Source organism: Oncorhynchus nerka, linkage group LG8 (assembly GCF_034236695.1).
Source record: "Oncorhynchus nerka isolate Pitt River linkage group LG8, Oner_Uvic_2.0, whole genome shotgun sequence".
Taxonomy (NCBI): Eukaryota; Metazoa; Chordata; class Actinopteri; order Salmoniformes; family Salmonidae; genus Oncorhynchus; species Oncorhynchus nerka.
Genome location: NC_088403.1, coordinates 9,520,358 through 9,539,576, shown reverse-complemented (window position 1 = coordinate 9,539,576; position 19,219 = coordinate 9,520,358). Strand labels below are relative to the sequence as shown.

At 46.5% G+C, this 19,219-nt stretch overlaps 1 protein-coding gene across 1 annotated transcript; it reads right to left on the bottom strand.

The window, feature by feature from the left end:
• Positions 1–204: 204 nt before the first annotated feature.
• On the bottom strand, positions 205–1,404 carry LOC115119003 (calcium-activated potassium channel subunit beta-4). The gene has a single exon (XM_029647736.2). The coding sequence runs from the start codon at positions 826–828 to the stop codon at positions 457–459; it is 372 nt and encodes a 123-aa protein (XP_029503596.1). The 5' UTR covers positions 829–1,404; the 3' UTR covers positions 205–456.
• Positions 1,405–19,219: the final 17,815 nt, after the last annotated feature.

The window sequence follows — 19,219 nt, the reverse complement described above, 5'->3', positions numbered from 1 at the left end:
AGACGTTTGTGCTTTCTGTCCCAAAGGGAGTCATTTAGTCTTCTCTGTTCCTCTTCATCACAGTAGAGGTTCTCTTTGTGAGTGATGATGAGGCTATGTCTCTAGAATAGACTTGGACAGGTGTAGATCCTCTCACACTTGCTGTAAAGTGACTTTTATGAAAGTTAAACTCATTATTTAAGTCTGTGATTTTTTTTGTTGCCATATCTTTGGAATAGAAAATAGCAAGATCGTTATTTCGTCTTTAGTATACAAACAGTGTGTTTACATTAACATAGTTTTAAAAAACAGGCAACCATTAAAACCATTAACATAATATCGATCTAGCTCATGTCAATAAACTAAGACTGGGAACTTTTCCAGCCAGACACTTTGACTAGCTACTGTATCGATCGTTCACAGCTTTGCATTCAGTAACTGCAACACTGTGTCGACTATACAGTCTAGAGCGCTCCTTCACAGTGTTCTCGTTCTAGAGTTGTAGTCATTTACCTTTGGGTTCAGCACCAGTTGCTGTTCATCAAAGTGCAGCAGAGCCACGGAGTTCGACTCGGAATTATTGACGAATATCTGCAGACACGGATACAGCGAGGTCCCCTTGCAGTCCGCCCCGCACGTGAACACGCACTCGAACATCTCCTCCGGTCTGAGCACGGACACCACCGTGCAGTTGGCCGGTTTGCTCTGCATGCTCTGTAGAGTTGGACTGAGCCAGCAGAACCCGAGGATAAAGAGGGACAGGATGCCACAGACGATGAGGAACAGTCCTAGTCGGATACTCTTATCCTCCGCCTCCGAGTACTCGTATGACACCCTCATTTTCGCCATTATGCTCCTCTTCGGTCTGAAAAGAGCTCGAAAGTGACGGAGAGGAGAGCTGGAGAGGGGCTTCTCCCTCTCTCTATCTCTGCGCTGTGTTGCCCCAAACACTGGCAGCCTCTAGGAAAACGTCCCTCTCACTCAACCGGCCTCCGCGCCCTCCCTTCTGTATGGAGAACTTTGCGAAAGCGGAGCAGCTGCGGTCCAGCCTGTGCCTGCCCCCCTCCTCCCCTCGCTCTTATGCGCGTGATATCTACTTCATATCACAACGGTCCGTAGAGATGTGGATTTTGCTGAAAGGCTGGATGTTGCATCTGGGATTAGGTTCGGAGTGAATGCCCCTCCCTTGACTGGCGATCAGATGATGCGCTGCAGCGGTCCCTCGCCGTCCCTGGCTCCGACATCCATCACTTCGCTGTGGACAAACTGGTCTACTGTTGCCCCTTTAGAGATGGAGCCCGCTGTCTCTGCTCACGGTGCCGAGAGGTCTGAGGACCAGCCTATATAGCCCGAGGCGAAGAGCTTTCTACAGTTAAAAATAGGTCTCTTCTGCTGACACCAATGTTACCAACTTCATTACGCTGATTGGACGGTATTGTTTTGACGCATCACTACAGGGTGCACCTGTTGACAGACTAGGCTAAACTAGTTACTGTTAACACATTCAATAACACAAATAATGACCTACGTCATTAAGCTTAGGACACATGATAACTTGGCTTGGCATACAAAAACAAAGCTTATAGTAGACCAATCAAAAAGCAAGCATTATGCCATGCGAGTTTTAACGTAATCAGCAGTGCCCGCCAACGATTACGGTGGTGTACGGCGCTCGGTGGCGTGCACGTGGCAGAAAAGCCTAAAGCTAGTCTGCATCTGTTCACTTCCTAGATGTACAGAATCATTTTGGGGCTTTCTTGAAAAGCACATAGAAACATACACACACACACACAAACACACGCACATAGCGTTGTATCGTAAGGGCCATTAACCAGAGTGGTAATTCCATTCACTGCATCTTTATAAAGACCCAGTTTACTGTCTGACATTGTTTTTTTTTTTTGAGAGAGACATTATTGGAACGTGCTGGTCAACTCTGATGTGTATCTTTTAATGGAAAATGACAAATGTTTAGCAAGTGTAGTGTTGAAAAATAATGGAAACTGTTTTCATAAAAGTAATGACTATTTTATATTAATTAAGGATTTCTAGATGATGCTGACATTTAGATGCCTCCTCCCCAGGCTCAGTTACAGGGTCAGCATCTTAACCTCCTCCCCAGGCTCAGTTACAGGGTCAGCATCTTAACCTCCTCCCCAGGCTCAGTTACAGGGTCAGCATCTTAACCTCCTCCCCAGGCTCAGTTACAGGGTCAGCATCTTAACCTCCTCCCCAGGCTCAGTTACAGGGTCAGCATCTTTAACCTCCTCCCCAGGCTCAGTTACAGGGTCAGCATCTTAACCTCCTCCCCAGGCTCAGCATCTTAACCTCCTCCCCAGGCTCAGTTACAGGGTCAGCATCTTAACATCTCCTCCCCCCAGGCTCAGTTACAGGGTCAGCATCTTAACCTCCTCCCCAGGCTCAGTTACAGGGTCAGCATCTTAACCTCCTCCCCAGGCTCAGTTACAGGGTCAGCATCTTAACCTCCTCCCCAGGCTCAGTTACAGGGTCAACCTCTTAACTTAACCTCCTCCCCAGCTATAAGCTCAGTTAACAGGCTCAGTCAGCATCTTAACCTCCTCCCCAGGCTCAGTTACAGGGTCAGCATCTTAACCTCCTCCCCAGGCTCAGTTACAGGGTCAGCATCTTAACCTCCTCCCCAGGCTCAGTTACAGGGTCAGCATCTTAACCTCCTCCCCAGGCTCAGTTACAGGGTCAGCATCTTAACCTCCTCCCCAGGCTCAGTTACAGGGTCAGCATCTTAACCTCCCCAGGCTCAGTTACAGGGTCAGCATCTTAGGCTCAGTCCCAGGGTCAGCATCTTAACCTCCTCCCCAGGCTCAGTTACAGGGTCAGCATCTTAGGCTCACCAGCATCTTAACCTCCTCCCAGGCTCAGTTACAGGGTCAGCATCTTAACAGGGTCAGCATCTTAACCTCCTCCCCAGGCTCAGTTACAGGGTCAGCATCTTAACCTCCTCCCCAGGCTCAGTTACAGGGTCATCTTAACCTCCTCCCCAGGCTCAGTTACAGGGTCAGCATCTTAACCTCCTCCCCAGGCTCAGTTACAGGGTCAGCATCTTAACCTCCTCCCAGGCTCAGTTACAGGGTCAGCATCTTAACCTCCTCCCCAGGCTCAGTTACAGGGTCAGCATCTTAACCTCCTCCCCAGGCTCAGTTACAGGGTCAGCATCTTAACCTCCTCCCCAGGCTCAGTTACAGGGTCAGCATCTTAACCTCCTCCCCAGGCTCAGTTACAGGGTCAGCATCTTAACCTCCTCCCCAGGCTCAGGGTCAGCATCTTAACCTCCTCCCCAGGCTCAGTTACAGTCAGCATCTTAACCTCCTCCCCAGGCTCAGTTACAGGGTCAGCATCTTAACCTCCTCCCCAGGCTCAGTTACAGGGTCAGCATCTTAACCTCCTCCCCAGGCTCAGTTACAGGGCTCAGCATCTCTAACCTCCTCCCCAGGCTCAGTTACAGGGTCAGCATCTTAACCTCCTCCCCAGGCTCAGTTACAGGGTCAGCATCTTAACCTCCTCCCCAGGCTCAGTTACAGGGTCAGCATCTTAACCTCCTCCCCAGGCTCAGTTACAGGGTCAGCATCTTAACCTCCTCCCCAGGCTCAGTTACAGGGTCAGCATCTTAACCTCCTCCCCAGGCTCAGCATTACAGGCTCAGTCAGCATCTTAACCTCCTCCCCAGGCTCAGCATCTTAACCTCCCCAGGCTCAGTTACAGGGTCAGCATCTTAACCTCCTCCCCAGGCTCAGCATCTCTAACCTCCTCCCCAGGCTCAGTTACAGGGTCAGCATCTTAACCTCCTCCCCAGGCTCAGTTACAGGGTCAGGCATCAGGGTCAGCATCTTAACCTCCTCCCCAGGCTCAGTTACAGGGTCAGCATCTTAACCTCCTCCCCAGGCTCAGTTACAGGGTCAGCATCTTAACCTCCTCCCCAGGCTCAGTTACAGGGTCAGCATCTTAACCTCCTCCCCAGGCTCAGCATCTTAACCTCCTCCCCAGGCTCAGTTACAGGGTCAGCATCTTAACCTCCTCCCCAGGCTCAGTTACAGGGTCAGCATCTTAACTTCCTTCCCAGGCTCAGTTACAGGGTCAGCATCTTAACCTCCTCCCCAGGCTCAGTTACAGGGTCAGCATCTTAACCTCCTCCCCAGGCTCAGTTACAGGGTCAGCATCTTAACCTCCTCCCCAGGCTCAGTTACAGGGTCAGCATCTTAACCTCCTCCCAGGCTCAGCAGGCTCAGTTACAGGGTCAGCATCTTAACCTCCTCCCCAGGCTCCCAGGCTCAGCATCTTAACCTCCTCCCCAGGCTCAGGGCTCAGGGTTAGCATCTTAACCTCCTCCCCAGCATCTTAACCTCCTCCCCAGGCTCAGTTACAGGGTCAGCATCTTAACCTCCTCCCCAGGGGCTCAGTTACAGGGTCAGCATCTTAACCTCCTCCCCAGGCTCAGTTACAGGGTCAGCATCTTAACCTCCTCCCCAGGCTCAGTTACAGGGTCAGCATCTTAACCTCCTCCCCAGGCTCAGCATCTTAGTTACAGGGTCAGCATCTTAACCTCCTCCCCAGGCTCAGTTACAGGGTCAACATCTTAAGGGTCAGCTCTTAACTCCCCCCAGGCTCAGTTACAGGGTCAGCATCTTAACTTCCTTCCCAGGCTCAGTTACAGGGTCAGCATCTTAACCTCCTCCCCAGGCTCAGTTACAGGGTCAGCATCTTAACCTCCTCTCCAGGCTCAGTTACAGGGTCAGCATCTTAACCTCCTTCCCAGGCTCAGTTACAGGGTCAGCATCTTAACCTCCTCCCCAGGCTCAGCATCTTAACCTCCTCCCCAGGCCCAGTGACTGGCCTAGCATATAGAGAGAGATGGCTGGACTGGGGAGGATATTATTTGAGCCCCAATTTCAGTGGTGATTTTAGCATGTAACTCTTGGTGGGGTAAACTAAAACATTCATTTGGGGGGGGCATGCCAGCAAAACCACAACACAACACTAAATAATTCATTAATTGCACTACAACAGTGACAAACAGTGCCCCGAAACTGTTAGGGCCTACATAAAGCTGTCCCAACAGCAGAGTCCAAACACCTTACCACTACTATACCTGGATATCACAGAGTCCCAACACCTACTACACCTGGATATCAGCAGAGTCCCAACACCTTACCACTGCTATACCTGGATATCAGCAGAGTCCCAACACCTTACCACTGTTACACCTGGATATCAGCAGAGTCCCAACACCTTACCACTGCTATACCTGGATATCAGCAGAGACCCAACACCTTACCACTACTATACCTGGATATCAGCAGAGTCCCAACACCTTACCACTGCTATACCTGGATATCAGCAGAGTCCCAACACCTTACCACTGCTATACCTGGATATCAGCAGAGACCCAACACCTTACCACTACTATACCTGGATATCAGCAGAGTCCCAACACCTTACCACTGCTATACCTGGATATCAGCAGAGACCCAACACCTTACCACTGCTATACCTGGATATCAGCAGAGTCCCAACACCTTACCACTGTTACACCTGGATATCAGCAGAGTCCCAACACCTTACCACTGCTATACCTGGATATCAGCAGAGTCCCAACACCTTACCACTGCTATACCTGGATATCAGCAGAGTCCCAACACTTTACCACTGCTACACCTGGATATCAGCAGAGTCCCAACACCTTACCACTGTTACACCTGGTTATCAGCAGAGTCCCAACACCTTACCACTGCTATACCTGGATATCAGCAGAGTCCCAAGACCTTACCACTGTTACACCTGGATATCAGCAGAGTCCCAACACCTTACCACTGCTATACCTGGATATCAGCAGAGTCCCAACACCTTACCACTGTTACACCTGGTTATCAGCAGAGTCCCAACACCTTACCACTGTTACACCTGGATATCAGCAGAGTCCCAACACCTTACCACTGTTACACCTGGCTATCAGCAGAGTCCCAAGACCTTACCACTGTTACACCTGGATATCAGCAGAGTCCCAACACCTTACCACTGTTACACCTGGCTATCAGCAGAGTCCCAACACCTTACCACTGCTATACCTGGATATCAGCAGAGTCCCAACACCTTACCACTGCTACACCTGGATATCAGCAGAGTCACAACACCTTACCACTGCTATACCTGGATATCAGCAGAGACCCAACACCTTACCACTACTATACCTGGATATCAGCAGAGTCCCAACACCTTACCACTGCTATACCTGGATATCAGCAGAGTCCCAACACCTTACCACTGCTATACCTGGATATCAGCAGAGTCCCAACACCTTACCACTACTATACCTGGATATCAGCAGAGTCCCAACACCTTACCACTGCTATACCTGGATATCAGCAGAGACCCAACACCTTACCACTGCTATACCTGGATATCAGCAGAGTCCCAACACCTTACCACTGTTACACCTGGATATCAGCAGAGTCCCAACACCTTACCACTGCTATACCTGGATATCAGCAGAGTCCCAACACCTTACCACTGCTATACCTGGATATCAGCAGAGTCCCAACACCTTACCACTGCTACCCTGGATATCAGCAGAGTCCCAACACCTTACCACTGTTACACCTGGATATCAGCAGAGTCCCAACACCTTACCACTGCTACACCTGGATATCAGCAGAGTCCCAACACCTTACCACTGTTACACCTGGATATCAGCAGAGTCCCAACACCTTACCACTGCTATACCTGGATATCAGCAGAGTCCCAACACCTTACCACTGTTACACCTGGATATCAGCAGAGTCCCAACACCTTACCACTGTTATCACCTGGATATCAGCAGAGTCCCAACACCTTACCACTGTTACACCTGGCTATCAGCAGAGTCCCAACACCTTACCACTGCTATACCTGGATATCAGCAGAGTCCCAACACCTTACCACTGCTATACCTGGATATCAGCAGAGTCCCAACACCTTACCACTGCTATACCTGGATATCAGCAGAGTCCCAACACCTTACCACTGCTAGACCTGGATATCAGCAGAGTCCCAACACCTTACCACTGCTATACCTGGATATCAGCAGAGTCCCAACACCTTACCACTGCTATACCTGGATATCAGCAGAGTCCCAACACCTTACCACACCTGGATATCAGCAGAGTCCCAACACCTTACCACTGCTACACCTGGATATCAGCAGAGTCCCAACACCTTACCACTGCTACACCTGGATATCAGCAGAGTCCCAACACCTTACCACTGCTATACCTGGATATCAGCAGAGTCCCAACACCTTACCACTGCTATACCAGGAGTCCCAACACCTATCAGCAGAGTCCCAACACCTTACCACTGCTACACCTGGATATCAGCAGAGTCCCAACACCTTACCACTGTTACACCTGGATATCAGCAGAGTCCCAACACCTTACCACTACTATACCTGGATATCAGCAGAGTCCCAACACCTTACCACTACTATACCTGGATATCAGCAGAGTCCCAACACCTTACCACTGTTACACCTGGATATCAGCAGAGTCACAACACCTTACCACTACTATACCTGGATATCAGCAGAGTCCCAACACCTTACCACTGTTACACCTGGATATCAGCAGAGTCACAACACCTTACCACTGCTATACCTGGATATCAGCAGAGTCCCAACACCTTACCACTGTTACACCTGGATATCAGCAGAGTCCCAACACCTTACCACTACTATACCTGGATATCAGCAGAGTCCCAACACCTTACCACTGTACACCTGGTTATCAGCAGAGTCCCAACACCTTACCACTACTATACCTGGATATCAGCAGAGTCACAACACCTTACCACTGCTATACCTGGATATCAGCAGAGTCCCAACACCTTACCACTGTTACACCTGGATATCAGCAGAGTCACAACACCTTACCACTGCTATACCTGGATACCAGCAGAGTCCCAACACCTTACCACTGTTACACCTGGATATCAGCAGAGTCCCAACACCTTACCACTACTATACCTGGATATCAGCAGAGACCCAACACCTTACCACTGTTACACCTGGTTATCAGCAGAGTCCCAACACCTTACCACTACTATACCTGGATATCAGCAGAGTCACAACACCTTACCACTGCTATACCTGGATATCAGCAGAGTCCCAACACCTTACCACTGTTACACCTGGTTATCAGCAGAGTCCCAACACCTTACCACTACTATACCTGGATATCAGCAGAGTCCCAACACCTTACCACTGTTACACCTGGTTATCAGCAGAGTCACAACACCTTACCACTACTATACCTGGATATCAGCAGAGTCCCAACACCTTACCACTGTTACACCTGGCTATCAGCAGAACCTTGTCTGGCAGAGAAACAGTTCATTCAGCCTCATTTACTGACGTTATAAAAACATAGCTGATATGGCTGACTTGCTTAAACAAATGGGGTTTCTAATGACAACTGAGATGTACAAACTATGGCGTAAGGGGAGGACAAGCAGATAAGAGGCAATCCGTAATTTAGTTTGAGATATTAATAAAAGAGCTAAGATGGACGAGGTCAATATAGCTATTTCTTCAGCACTTTGAAATGTACAGCGAAATAATTCCGAATAAGGGCCGTTTATTTATTTATTTAGATGTGACACGTATTAATGAGAAAAATAACATGCAAAACAGGCGACCGCTGGGGCTCAAAACCACCTGCCCTGAATGACGGGCCGCTGCCCAATTCCAATCTACATTCTACAGGGGCGGACTGACCGTCTGGCATTTCTGGCAAATGGCTAATCCATTTTTTGAGCTAATCGGCCTGTCTAAACTTGTTTTTTTTGTGTGTGCAAAATTATCATTATCTGGCTGATAATGGGCGCCTCAAGGAATAAAATCGGCCGGTGTGGTAGAAATGCCAGGGACGATTTCTGGTCCCAGTCCGCCCCAACCAATCTCTAGCTCTACTTTTCACATATGTCCAGTCTCATTGTCCTCCCTGATCTGTGGAACACCTACCAGAGGTGGTTTAGTAAACCACTCTCAGCTGATAACCTTGCCTGAGACCTGAAGAATTGTGTTACCTCCCCAGCAAGCTAATGCCTAGACTTTATCCCAGCAGGCTAACACAGTCTTGTGATCACGCATATGAGACCTGGATTCAAACCAAGTCAGGCATGTGAGGATAGGATAGACTTTTCCAGCTCAATTCTGATCTTTTTTCTACTAATTGGTCTTCTGACCAATCATATTAGATCTTTTCACATCAGATATTTTTCAGAACTGATCTGATTCTGATTGGTCAAATGACTCATACACCTGAAAAAAACACCTTGTTATCCTGCACGGCAGGTCCCAATTTTATCCTGCAATGGGGTGATCAAATGAACATCCTACATCTTTATAACATCTTCAGGGGTCATTATGAACCTGCCAGACAGACAGATGATCTACACAGTTACAGTGATGTCATTGGCTGAGAGGAGACAGCGAAGAGCCAACCGGTCACCTTATCTGTTTTATAGTGTGAGACTGCAGCTCTGTGGTGAGGACATGAGACACTGATGTCATTTATTTAGTCCCTATTGATTATTCAGTACTCTTACATCAGTCTAACTTAACCACGATGGACATGATCACCACAGAGTGAGTCTAACTTAACCATGATGGACATAATCACCACAGAGTGAGTCTAACTTAACCATGATGGACATAATCACCACAGAGTGAGTCTAACTTAACCACGATGGACATAATCACCACAGAGTGAATCTAACTTAACCATGATGGAAATGATCACCACAGAGTGGATCTAACTTAACCATGATGGAAATGATCACCACAGAGTGAGTCTAACTTAACCACGATGGACATAATCACCACAGACTGAGTCTAACTTAACCATGATGGACATGATCACCACAGACTGAGTCTAACTTAACCACGATGGACATAATCACCACAGACTGAGTCTAACTTAACCAATGGACATAATCACCACAGACTGAGTCTAAAATGGGCCGGGGTTAACCACGATGGACATAATCACCACAGACTGAGTCTAACTTTTCAACCAGTCTCATGGACATGATCACCACAGAGTGAATCTAACTTAACCATGATGGAAATGATCACCACAGAGTGAGTCTAACTTAACCATGATGGAAATGATCACCACAGAGTGAATCTAACTTAACCATGATGGAAATGATCACCACAGAGTGAGTCTAACTTAACCATGATGGAAATGATCACCACAGTGTGAGTCTAACTGAACCATTCGATGGACAAATGATCACCACAGACTGAGTCTAATTTTACCTGCGATGGACATGATCACCACAGACTGAGTCTAACATCTTCAACCATTATGATGGACATGATCACCACAGAGTGAGTCTAACTTAACCTCGATGGACATGATCACCACAGAGTGAGTCTAACTTAACCATGATGGACAGTACTGAGTCTAACTGGACATAACCACGATGGACATCACCACAGAGTGTGTCTAACTTAACCACGATGGACATAATCACCACAGACTGAGTCTAACTTAACCACGATGGAAATGATCACCACAGAGTGAGTCTAACTTAACCACGATGGACATGATCACCACAGAGTGAGTCTAACTTAACCACGATGGACATAATCACCACAGACTGAGTCTAACTTAACCACGATGGACATAATCACCACAGACTGAGTCTAACTTAACCACGATGGAAATGATCACCACAGACTGAGTCTAACTTAACCTCGATGGACATGATCACTACAGAGTGAGTCTAACTTAACCTCGATGGACATAATCACCACAGACGGAGTCTAACTTAACCACGATGGACATAATCACCACAGACTGAGTCTAACTTAACCACGATGGACATAATCACCACAGACTGAGTCTAACTTAACCACGATGGACATGATCACCACAGAGTGAATCTAACTTAACCATGATGGAAATGATCACCACAGAGTGAGTCTAACTTAACCATGATGGAAATGATCACCACAGAGTGAATCTAACTTAACCATGATGGAAATGATCACCACAGAGTGAGTCTAACTTAACCATGATGGAAATGATCACCACAGTGTGAGTCTAACTTAACCACGATGGACATAATCACCACAGACTGAGTCTAACTTAACCACGATGGACATGATCACCACAGACTGAGTCTAACTTAACCTCGATGGACATGATCACCACAGAGTGAGTCTAACTTAACCTCGATGGACATGATCACCACAGAGTGAGTCTAACTTAACCATGATGGACATAATCACCACAGAGTGAGTCTAACTTAACCACGATGGAAATGATCACCACAGAGTGAGTCTAACTTAACCACGATGGACATGATCACCACAGAGTGAGTCTAACTTAACCACGATGGACATAATCACCACAGACTGAGTCTAACTTAACCACGATGGACATAATCACCACAGACTGAGTCTAACTTAACCACGATGGAAATGATCACCACAGACTGAGTCTAACTTAACCTCGATGGACATGATCACTACAGAGTGAGTCTAACTTAACCTCGATGGACATAATCACCACAGACGGAGTCTAACTTAACCACGATGGACATAATCACCACAGACTGAGTCTAACTTAACCACAATGGACATGATCACCACAGAGTGAGTCTAACTTAACCACGATGGACATAATCACCACAGACTGAGTCTAACTTAACCACGATGGACATGATCACCACAGAGTGAATCTAACTTAACCATGATGGAAATGATCACCACAGAGTGAATCTAACTTAACCATGATGCAAATGATCACCACAGAGTGAGTCTAACTTAACCATGATGGAAATGATCACCACAGAGTGAATCTAACTTAACCTCGATGGACATGATCACCACAGTGTGAGTCTAACTTAACCACGATGGACATAATCACCACAGAGTGAGTCTAACTTAACCACGATGGACATGATCACCACAGACTGAGTCTAACTTAACCTCGATAGACATGATCACCACAGTGTGATCAACTCAAAAAAATACATCTTTATATTGAAAAGTCTTTCTAAAGTTTCTACGTTGTTTATTTACACCCACAGAAACAGGTAGAAAATACATCCCAAGAGCAAAACAAATGACTACGGGTAACAACAAGGACCAACTGAAGGAAGGGGAGGAGACGAGAGAGGTCAACAGAGCCTCATCAATACTATTGGACCTGTCCAGTATAATGCCATAACAACAAGGACCAACTGAAGGAAGGGGAGGAGACGAGAGAGGTCAACAGAGCCTCATCAATACTATTGGACCTGTCCAGTATCATGCCATAACAACAAGGACCAACTGAAGGAAGGGGAGGAGAGGAGAGAGGGGCCTCAACAGAGCCTCATCAATACTATTGGACCTGTCCAGTATAATGCCATAACAACAAGGACCAACTGAAGGAAGGGGAGGAGACGAGAGAGGTCAACAGAGCCTCATCAATACTATTGGACCTGTCCAGTATAATGCCATAACAACAAGGACCAACTGAAGGAAGGGGAGGAGAGGAGAGAGGTCAACAGAGCCTCATCAATACTATTGGACCTGTCCAGTATAATGCCATATGGCAGCCTTGTGACCGAGCACAGAGAGATGTGTGGTCCACACGGCACCCTATTCCCCGTATAGTGCACTACTTTTGACCAGGGGCCGTAGGGCTACATAGCGAATAGAGTGCCGTTTGGGACACAGACAGAGAAGAGCTGCAGTATTGATGGTCTGGCCAGTTGAAGGAACATATTGCAAATGAGCTTGCAGCTATTTTCTGTTATTTAGGTCAGTATTTTCCACTCCACAGCCTGCGCTCCAAGTCGAGGCCCTAGTCATTAAAATGTATTAAAACAACCCAGTCTGGTGTTCCACATATCACATCGGACAGCGTGTGTGTGTGTGTGTGTGTGTGTGTGTGTGTGTGTGTGTGTGTGTGTGTGTGTGTGTGTGTGTAGCACTTTGCGGTCGGATGTCAAGCAGTTGCCATACCAAGCGGTGATGCTCTCAATGGTGCATCTGTAGAACTTGTTGAGGTTCTGAGGGGCCAATGCCAAATCTTTCCAGCCTCCTGAAGAGGAAGAGGTGTTGTCGTGCCCTCTTCACAACTGTGTGGATGTGATTGGACTATGATAGATCCTTAGTGATGTGGACACAGAGGTACCTGAAGCTCTCGACCCACTCCACTACAGTCCTGACCATGTGAATTGGGTCTGATGGCCTTCCTCTTCACTTACAAACACCGCACACTGGTACCTTCCGGAATCTCTGGCTCCAAGGCTGGAGATGTGAAGCTCAATGTGGCCCTCTCTCAGGCCCTCCTTCCTTAGCTGCACACGACCCCGGTAACCCTGGCGTTGGGGTCCCTCGACACCTTTGACCAGACTACACAGCTCCTTTAGTGGTTTAGAGTCAACGTAGGAACAGTGGATCACTGAGTCAGATTAGAGGTATTTGTTGGCAGGAAAGCCCCACTGCATTGTGACATGTCCATGGTTCTCTGCCAGGTATTTGACATGAGGGACGGTCACGAAAGAATGTCCCATGTCACATGACCAGAGTAGAGAGAAAACGTTAAGGTATCCCCGTGTTTTCATTCCTGTCGTGGTTGACCATCAAAAAAGGGTTCTTCGAAGAAACTATAAGAACGACCTGAGGAATAAAACAACGCAGACACATGAGAGATTTAAAACAACTTCCAGATCAAAAATATCTGTCAGCACTAATTTTGTATGTACTTTTTGTAGACACTTATAACATATTTGGTAAATACTGTTAAATCAATGGGTTGCAAAGAACATACAGATGCCGTATCTTAATTTGATCATCCTGTTTGAGGCAGACCGCACTGTAAAAACTTCTGCCTATAAATATCCTTTATCATTTATGCAAGTTAACACTCCTTTTCCACTATACCAATGGTGACACACATCATACATCAATGGTGGAATAAACACATAATATATAAATGGTAACATGTGGAATAAACACAAAATATAAAAATGGTAAATTGTGGAATAAACACAATATATAAATGGTAACATGTGGAATAAACACAAAATATAAAAATGGTAAATTGTGGAATAAACACAATATATAAATGGTAACATGTGGAATAAACACAAAATATAAAAATGGTAAATTGTGGAATAAACACAATATATAAATGGTAACATGTGGAATAAACACAAAATATAAAAATGATAACTTGTGGAATAAATACGTAATCTATAAATGGTAACTTGTGGAATAAACACATAATATATAAATGTGGTAATAGACACATAATAAATGTGGAATAAACACATAATATATAAATGGTAACTTGTGGAATTGTCACGCCTTGGTCATTGTATTTTGTGTTTTTGTTATATGTTTAATTTGGTAGGCCAGGGTGTGACATGGGTTTATATATTATGTTTCGTATTTTGGGGTTTGTATTATTTGGGATCGCGGCTGATTAGGGGATGTGGTATTAGGTTTGGCTGCCTGAGGCGATTTCCCAATCAGAGTCAGGTGCTTGTCGTTGTCTCTGATTGGGAACCGTATTTAGACAGCCTCAGTTTCGCTTTGTATTTTGTGGGTGTTTGTCTCTGTCTTTGTGTAGTATTCACCAGATAGGCTGTATTTAGGTTTCACGTTCTGTTTGTTGTTTGGTATTTCTGAGTTATTTCATGTACATTTTCATTCATTAATGTCATGAGTAACCTACACGCTGCATTTCGGTCCGACTCTCTTTCTACAAACGAAGAACGCCGTGACAGGAATAAACACGTGATATATAAAATGGTAACTTGTGGAATAAACACATTATAAATAAATGGTAACTTGTGGAATAAACACATAATATATAAATGGTAACTTGTGGAATAGACACATAATAAATAGTAACTTGTGGAATAAACACACAATATATAAATGGTAACTTGTGGAATAGACACATAATAAATAGTAACTTGTGGAATAGACACATAATATATAAATGGTAACTTGTGGAATAAACACATAATAAATAAATGGTAACTTGTGGAATAAACACAATATATAAATGGTAACATGTGGAATAAACACAAAATCTAAAAATGATAACTTGTGGAATAAATACGTTATCTATAAATGGTAACTTGTGGAATAAACATGCAATATATAAATGTTGACTTGTGGAATAGACACATAATAAATAAATGGTAACTTGTGGAATAAACACGTGATATATAAAATGGTAATTTGTGGAATAAACACATAATATATAAATGGTAACATGTGGAATAAACAGATGATATATAAATGGTAACATGTGGAATAAACAGATGATATATAAATGGTAATTTGTGGAATAAACACATAATATATAAAATGGTAACTTGTGGAATAAACACATAATAGTCAGTCAGAAGCCTAAGTAGTGTTACCCTACTGTAGAGTATAGAGGAGTGTAACCCTACTGTAGAGTATAGAGGAGTGTAACCCTACTGTAGAGTATAGAGGAGTGTAACCCTACTGTAGAGGATAGAGGAGTGTAACCCTAATGTAGAGGATAGAGGAGTGTAACCCTACTGTAGAATATAGAGGAGTGTAACCCTACTGTAGAATATAGAGGAGTGTAACCCTACTGTAGAATATAGAGGAGTGTAACCCTACTGTGGAGTATAGAGGAGTGTAACCCTACTGTAGAATATAGAGGAGTGTAAACCCTACTGTAGAATATAGAGGAGTGTAAACCCTACTGTAGAATATAGAGGAGTGTAACCCTACTGTAGAGGAGAGAGGAGTGTAACCCTACTGTAGAGTATAGAGGAGTGTAACCCTACTGTAGAGTATAGAGGAGTGTAACCCTACTGTAGAATATATTGGAGTGTAACCCTACTGTAGAATATAGAGGAGTGTAACCCTACTGTAGAATATAGGAGTGTAACCCTATTGTAGAATATAGAGGAGTGTAACCCTACTGTAGAGTATAGAGGAGTGTAACCCTACTGTAGAGTATAGAGGAGTGTAACCCTACTGTAGAGTATAGAGGAGTGTAGCCCTACTGTAGAATATAGAGGAGTGTAACCCTACTGTAGAATATAGAGGAGTGTAACCCTACTGTAGAATATAGAGGAGTGTAACCCTACTGTACAATATAGAGGAGTGTAACCCTATTGTAGAATATAGAGGGGTGTAACCCTACTGTAGAATATAGAGGAGTGTAACCCTACTGTGGAGTATAGAGGAGTGTAACCCTACTGTAGAATATATTGGAGTGTAACCCTACTGTAGAATATAGAGGAGTGTAACCCTACTGTAGAATATAGGAGTGTAACCCTATTGTAGAATATAGAGGAGTGTAACCCTACTGTAGAGTATAGAGGAGTGTAACCGTACTGTAGAATATAGAGGAGTGTAACCCAACTGTAGAATATAGAGGAGTGTAACCCTACTGTACAACATAGAGTGTAACCCTACTGTAGAGTATAGAGGAGTGTAACCCTACTGTAGAATATAGAGGAGTGTAACCCTACTGTAGAACATAGAAGAGTGTAACCCTACTGTAGAATATAGGAGTGTAAACCTATTGTAGAATATAGAGGAGTGTAACCCTACTGTAGAATATAGAGGAGTGTAACCCTACTGTAGAGGAGAGAGGAGTGTAACCCAACTGTAGAATATAGAGGAGTGTAACCCTACTGTAGAACATAGAAGAGTGTAACCCTACTGTAGAATATAGAGGAGTGTAAACCTATTGTAGAATATAGAGGAGTGTAACCCTACAGTAGAATATAGAGGAGTGTAACCCTACTGTAGAGGAGAGAGGAGTGTAACCCTACTGTCCTAGCCTGGCACAGTTTGGAATATGCTAACTCTCTCTCTTCAATTGATGAAAAAAAATGTTTTATATACATACATATTTTTTTTAGCTGGGCAAGTCAGTGAAGAACAAATTCTTAATTTACAGTACAATGGCGGCCTACCCAAGCCAAACCCAAACCTGGACGATGCAGGGCCATGGGACTCCCAATGGGATGGGACTCCCAATCACGGCCTGATACAGCCTGGAATCGAACCAGGGTCTGTAGTGAAGCCTCTAGCACTGAGATGCAGTTCCTTAGACCGCTGCACCTGCAATCCCCAACCAACCATCCCTCACCATACCAACCCCTGTCACCAAGTCTCTCCCTATACTTCACCCTCACATACCCCTCTCACCTAGTCTCTCCCCATACCAACCCCTCACATCCCCCTCTCACCTAGTCTCTCCCAATACCAACCCCTCACATCCCTCTCTCACCTAGTCTCTCCCCATACCAACCCCTCACATCCCCTCTCACCTAGTCTCTCCCAATACCAACCCCTCACATCCCCCTCTCACCTAGTCTTTCCCAATACCAACCCCTCACATCCCTCTCTCACCTAGTCCCTCCCAATACCAACCCCTCACATCCCCCTCTCACCTACTCTCTCCCCATACCAACCCCTCACATCCCCAGTCTCTCACCTAGTCCCTCCCCTCACATCCCCCTCTCACCTAGTCTCTCCCCCCCACGTCCAACCTAGTCTCTCCCCATACCAACCTCCCCATCCCCCTCTCACCTAGTCTCTCCCCACACCAACCTCTCACATCCCCCCCTCTCACCTAGTCTCTCCCCACCCAACCTCTCACATCCCCCTCTCACCTAGTCTCTCCCCACCACCTCTCACCCCCTCTCACCTAGTCTCTCCCCATACCAACCCCTCACATCCCCCTCTCACCTAGTCTCTCCCTATACCAACCTCTCACATCCCCTCTCACCTAGTCTCTCCCAATACCAACCCTCACATCCCCCTCTCACCTAGTCTCTCCCTATACCAACCCTCACATCCCCCTCTCACCTAGTCTCTCCCTATACCAACCCCTCACATCCCCTCTCTCACCTAGTCTCTCCCCATACCAACCCCTCACATCCCCCTCTCACCTAGTCTCTCCAAATACCAACCCCTCACATCCCCCTCTCACCTAGTCTCTCCCCATACCAACCCCTCACATCCCCCTCTCACCTAGTCTCTCCCAATACCAACCCCTCACATCCCCCTTCACCATACCAACCCCTCACATCCCCCTCTCACCTAGTCTCTCCCTATACCAACCCTCACATCCCCTTCTCATCTAGTCCCCATCCCCTCACATCCCCTCTCACCTGGTCTCTCCCCATACCAACCCCTCACATCCCCCTCTCACCTAGTCAACCTCACATCCCCATACCAACCCCACATCCCCTCACCTAGTCTCTCCCCATACCAACCCCTCACATCCCCCTCTCATCTAGTCCCCTCCCCCTCTCACCAACCCCTCACATCCCCCCTCTCCCACACCAACCCCTCACATCCCCCTCTCACCTAGTCTCTCCAAATACCAACCCCTCACATCCCCTCTCACCTAGTCTCTCCCCATACCAACCCCTCACATCCCCTCTCACCTAGTCCCTCCAAATACCAACCCCTCACCCCCTCTCACCTAGTCTCTCCAAATACCAACCCCTCACATCCCCCTCTCACCTAGTCTCTCCAAATACCAACCCCTCACATCCCCTCTCACCTAGTCTCTCCAAATACCAACCCCTCACATCCCCTCTCACCTAGTCTCTCCAAATACCAACCCCTCACATCCCCCTCTCACCTAGTCTCTCCAAATACCAACCCCTCACATCCCCTCTCACCTAGTCTCTCCAAATACCAACCCCTCACATCCCCCTCTCACCTAGTCTCTCCAAATACCAACCCCTCACATCCCCTAGTCTCTCACCTAGTCCCTCCTCACCTAGTCTCTCCAAATACCAACCCCACATCCCCCTCTCACCTAGTCTCTCCAAATACCAACCCCTCACATCCCCCTCTCACCTAGTCCCTCCCCTCAAATCCCCCTCTCACCTAGTCCCTCCCCTCACATCCCCTCTCACCTAGTCTCTCCCCATCCCCCTCACCAGTCCCCCCCTCACATCCCCTCTCACCTAGTCTCTCCCCATACCAACCCCTCACACCTAGTCCCCCCATACCAACCCCCTCTCTCACCTAGTCTCTCCCCATACCAACCCCTCACATCCCCCTCTCACCTAGTCTCTCCAACCCTCACATCCCCTCTCACCTAGTCTCCCCTCACATCCCCCTCTCACCTAGTCCCTCCCCTCACATCCCCCTCTCACCTAGTCTCTCCCCATACCAACCCCTCACATCCTCCTCTCACCT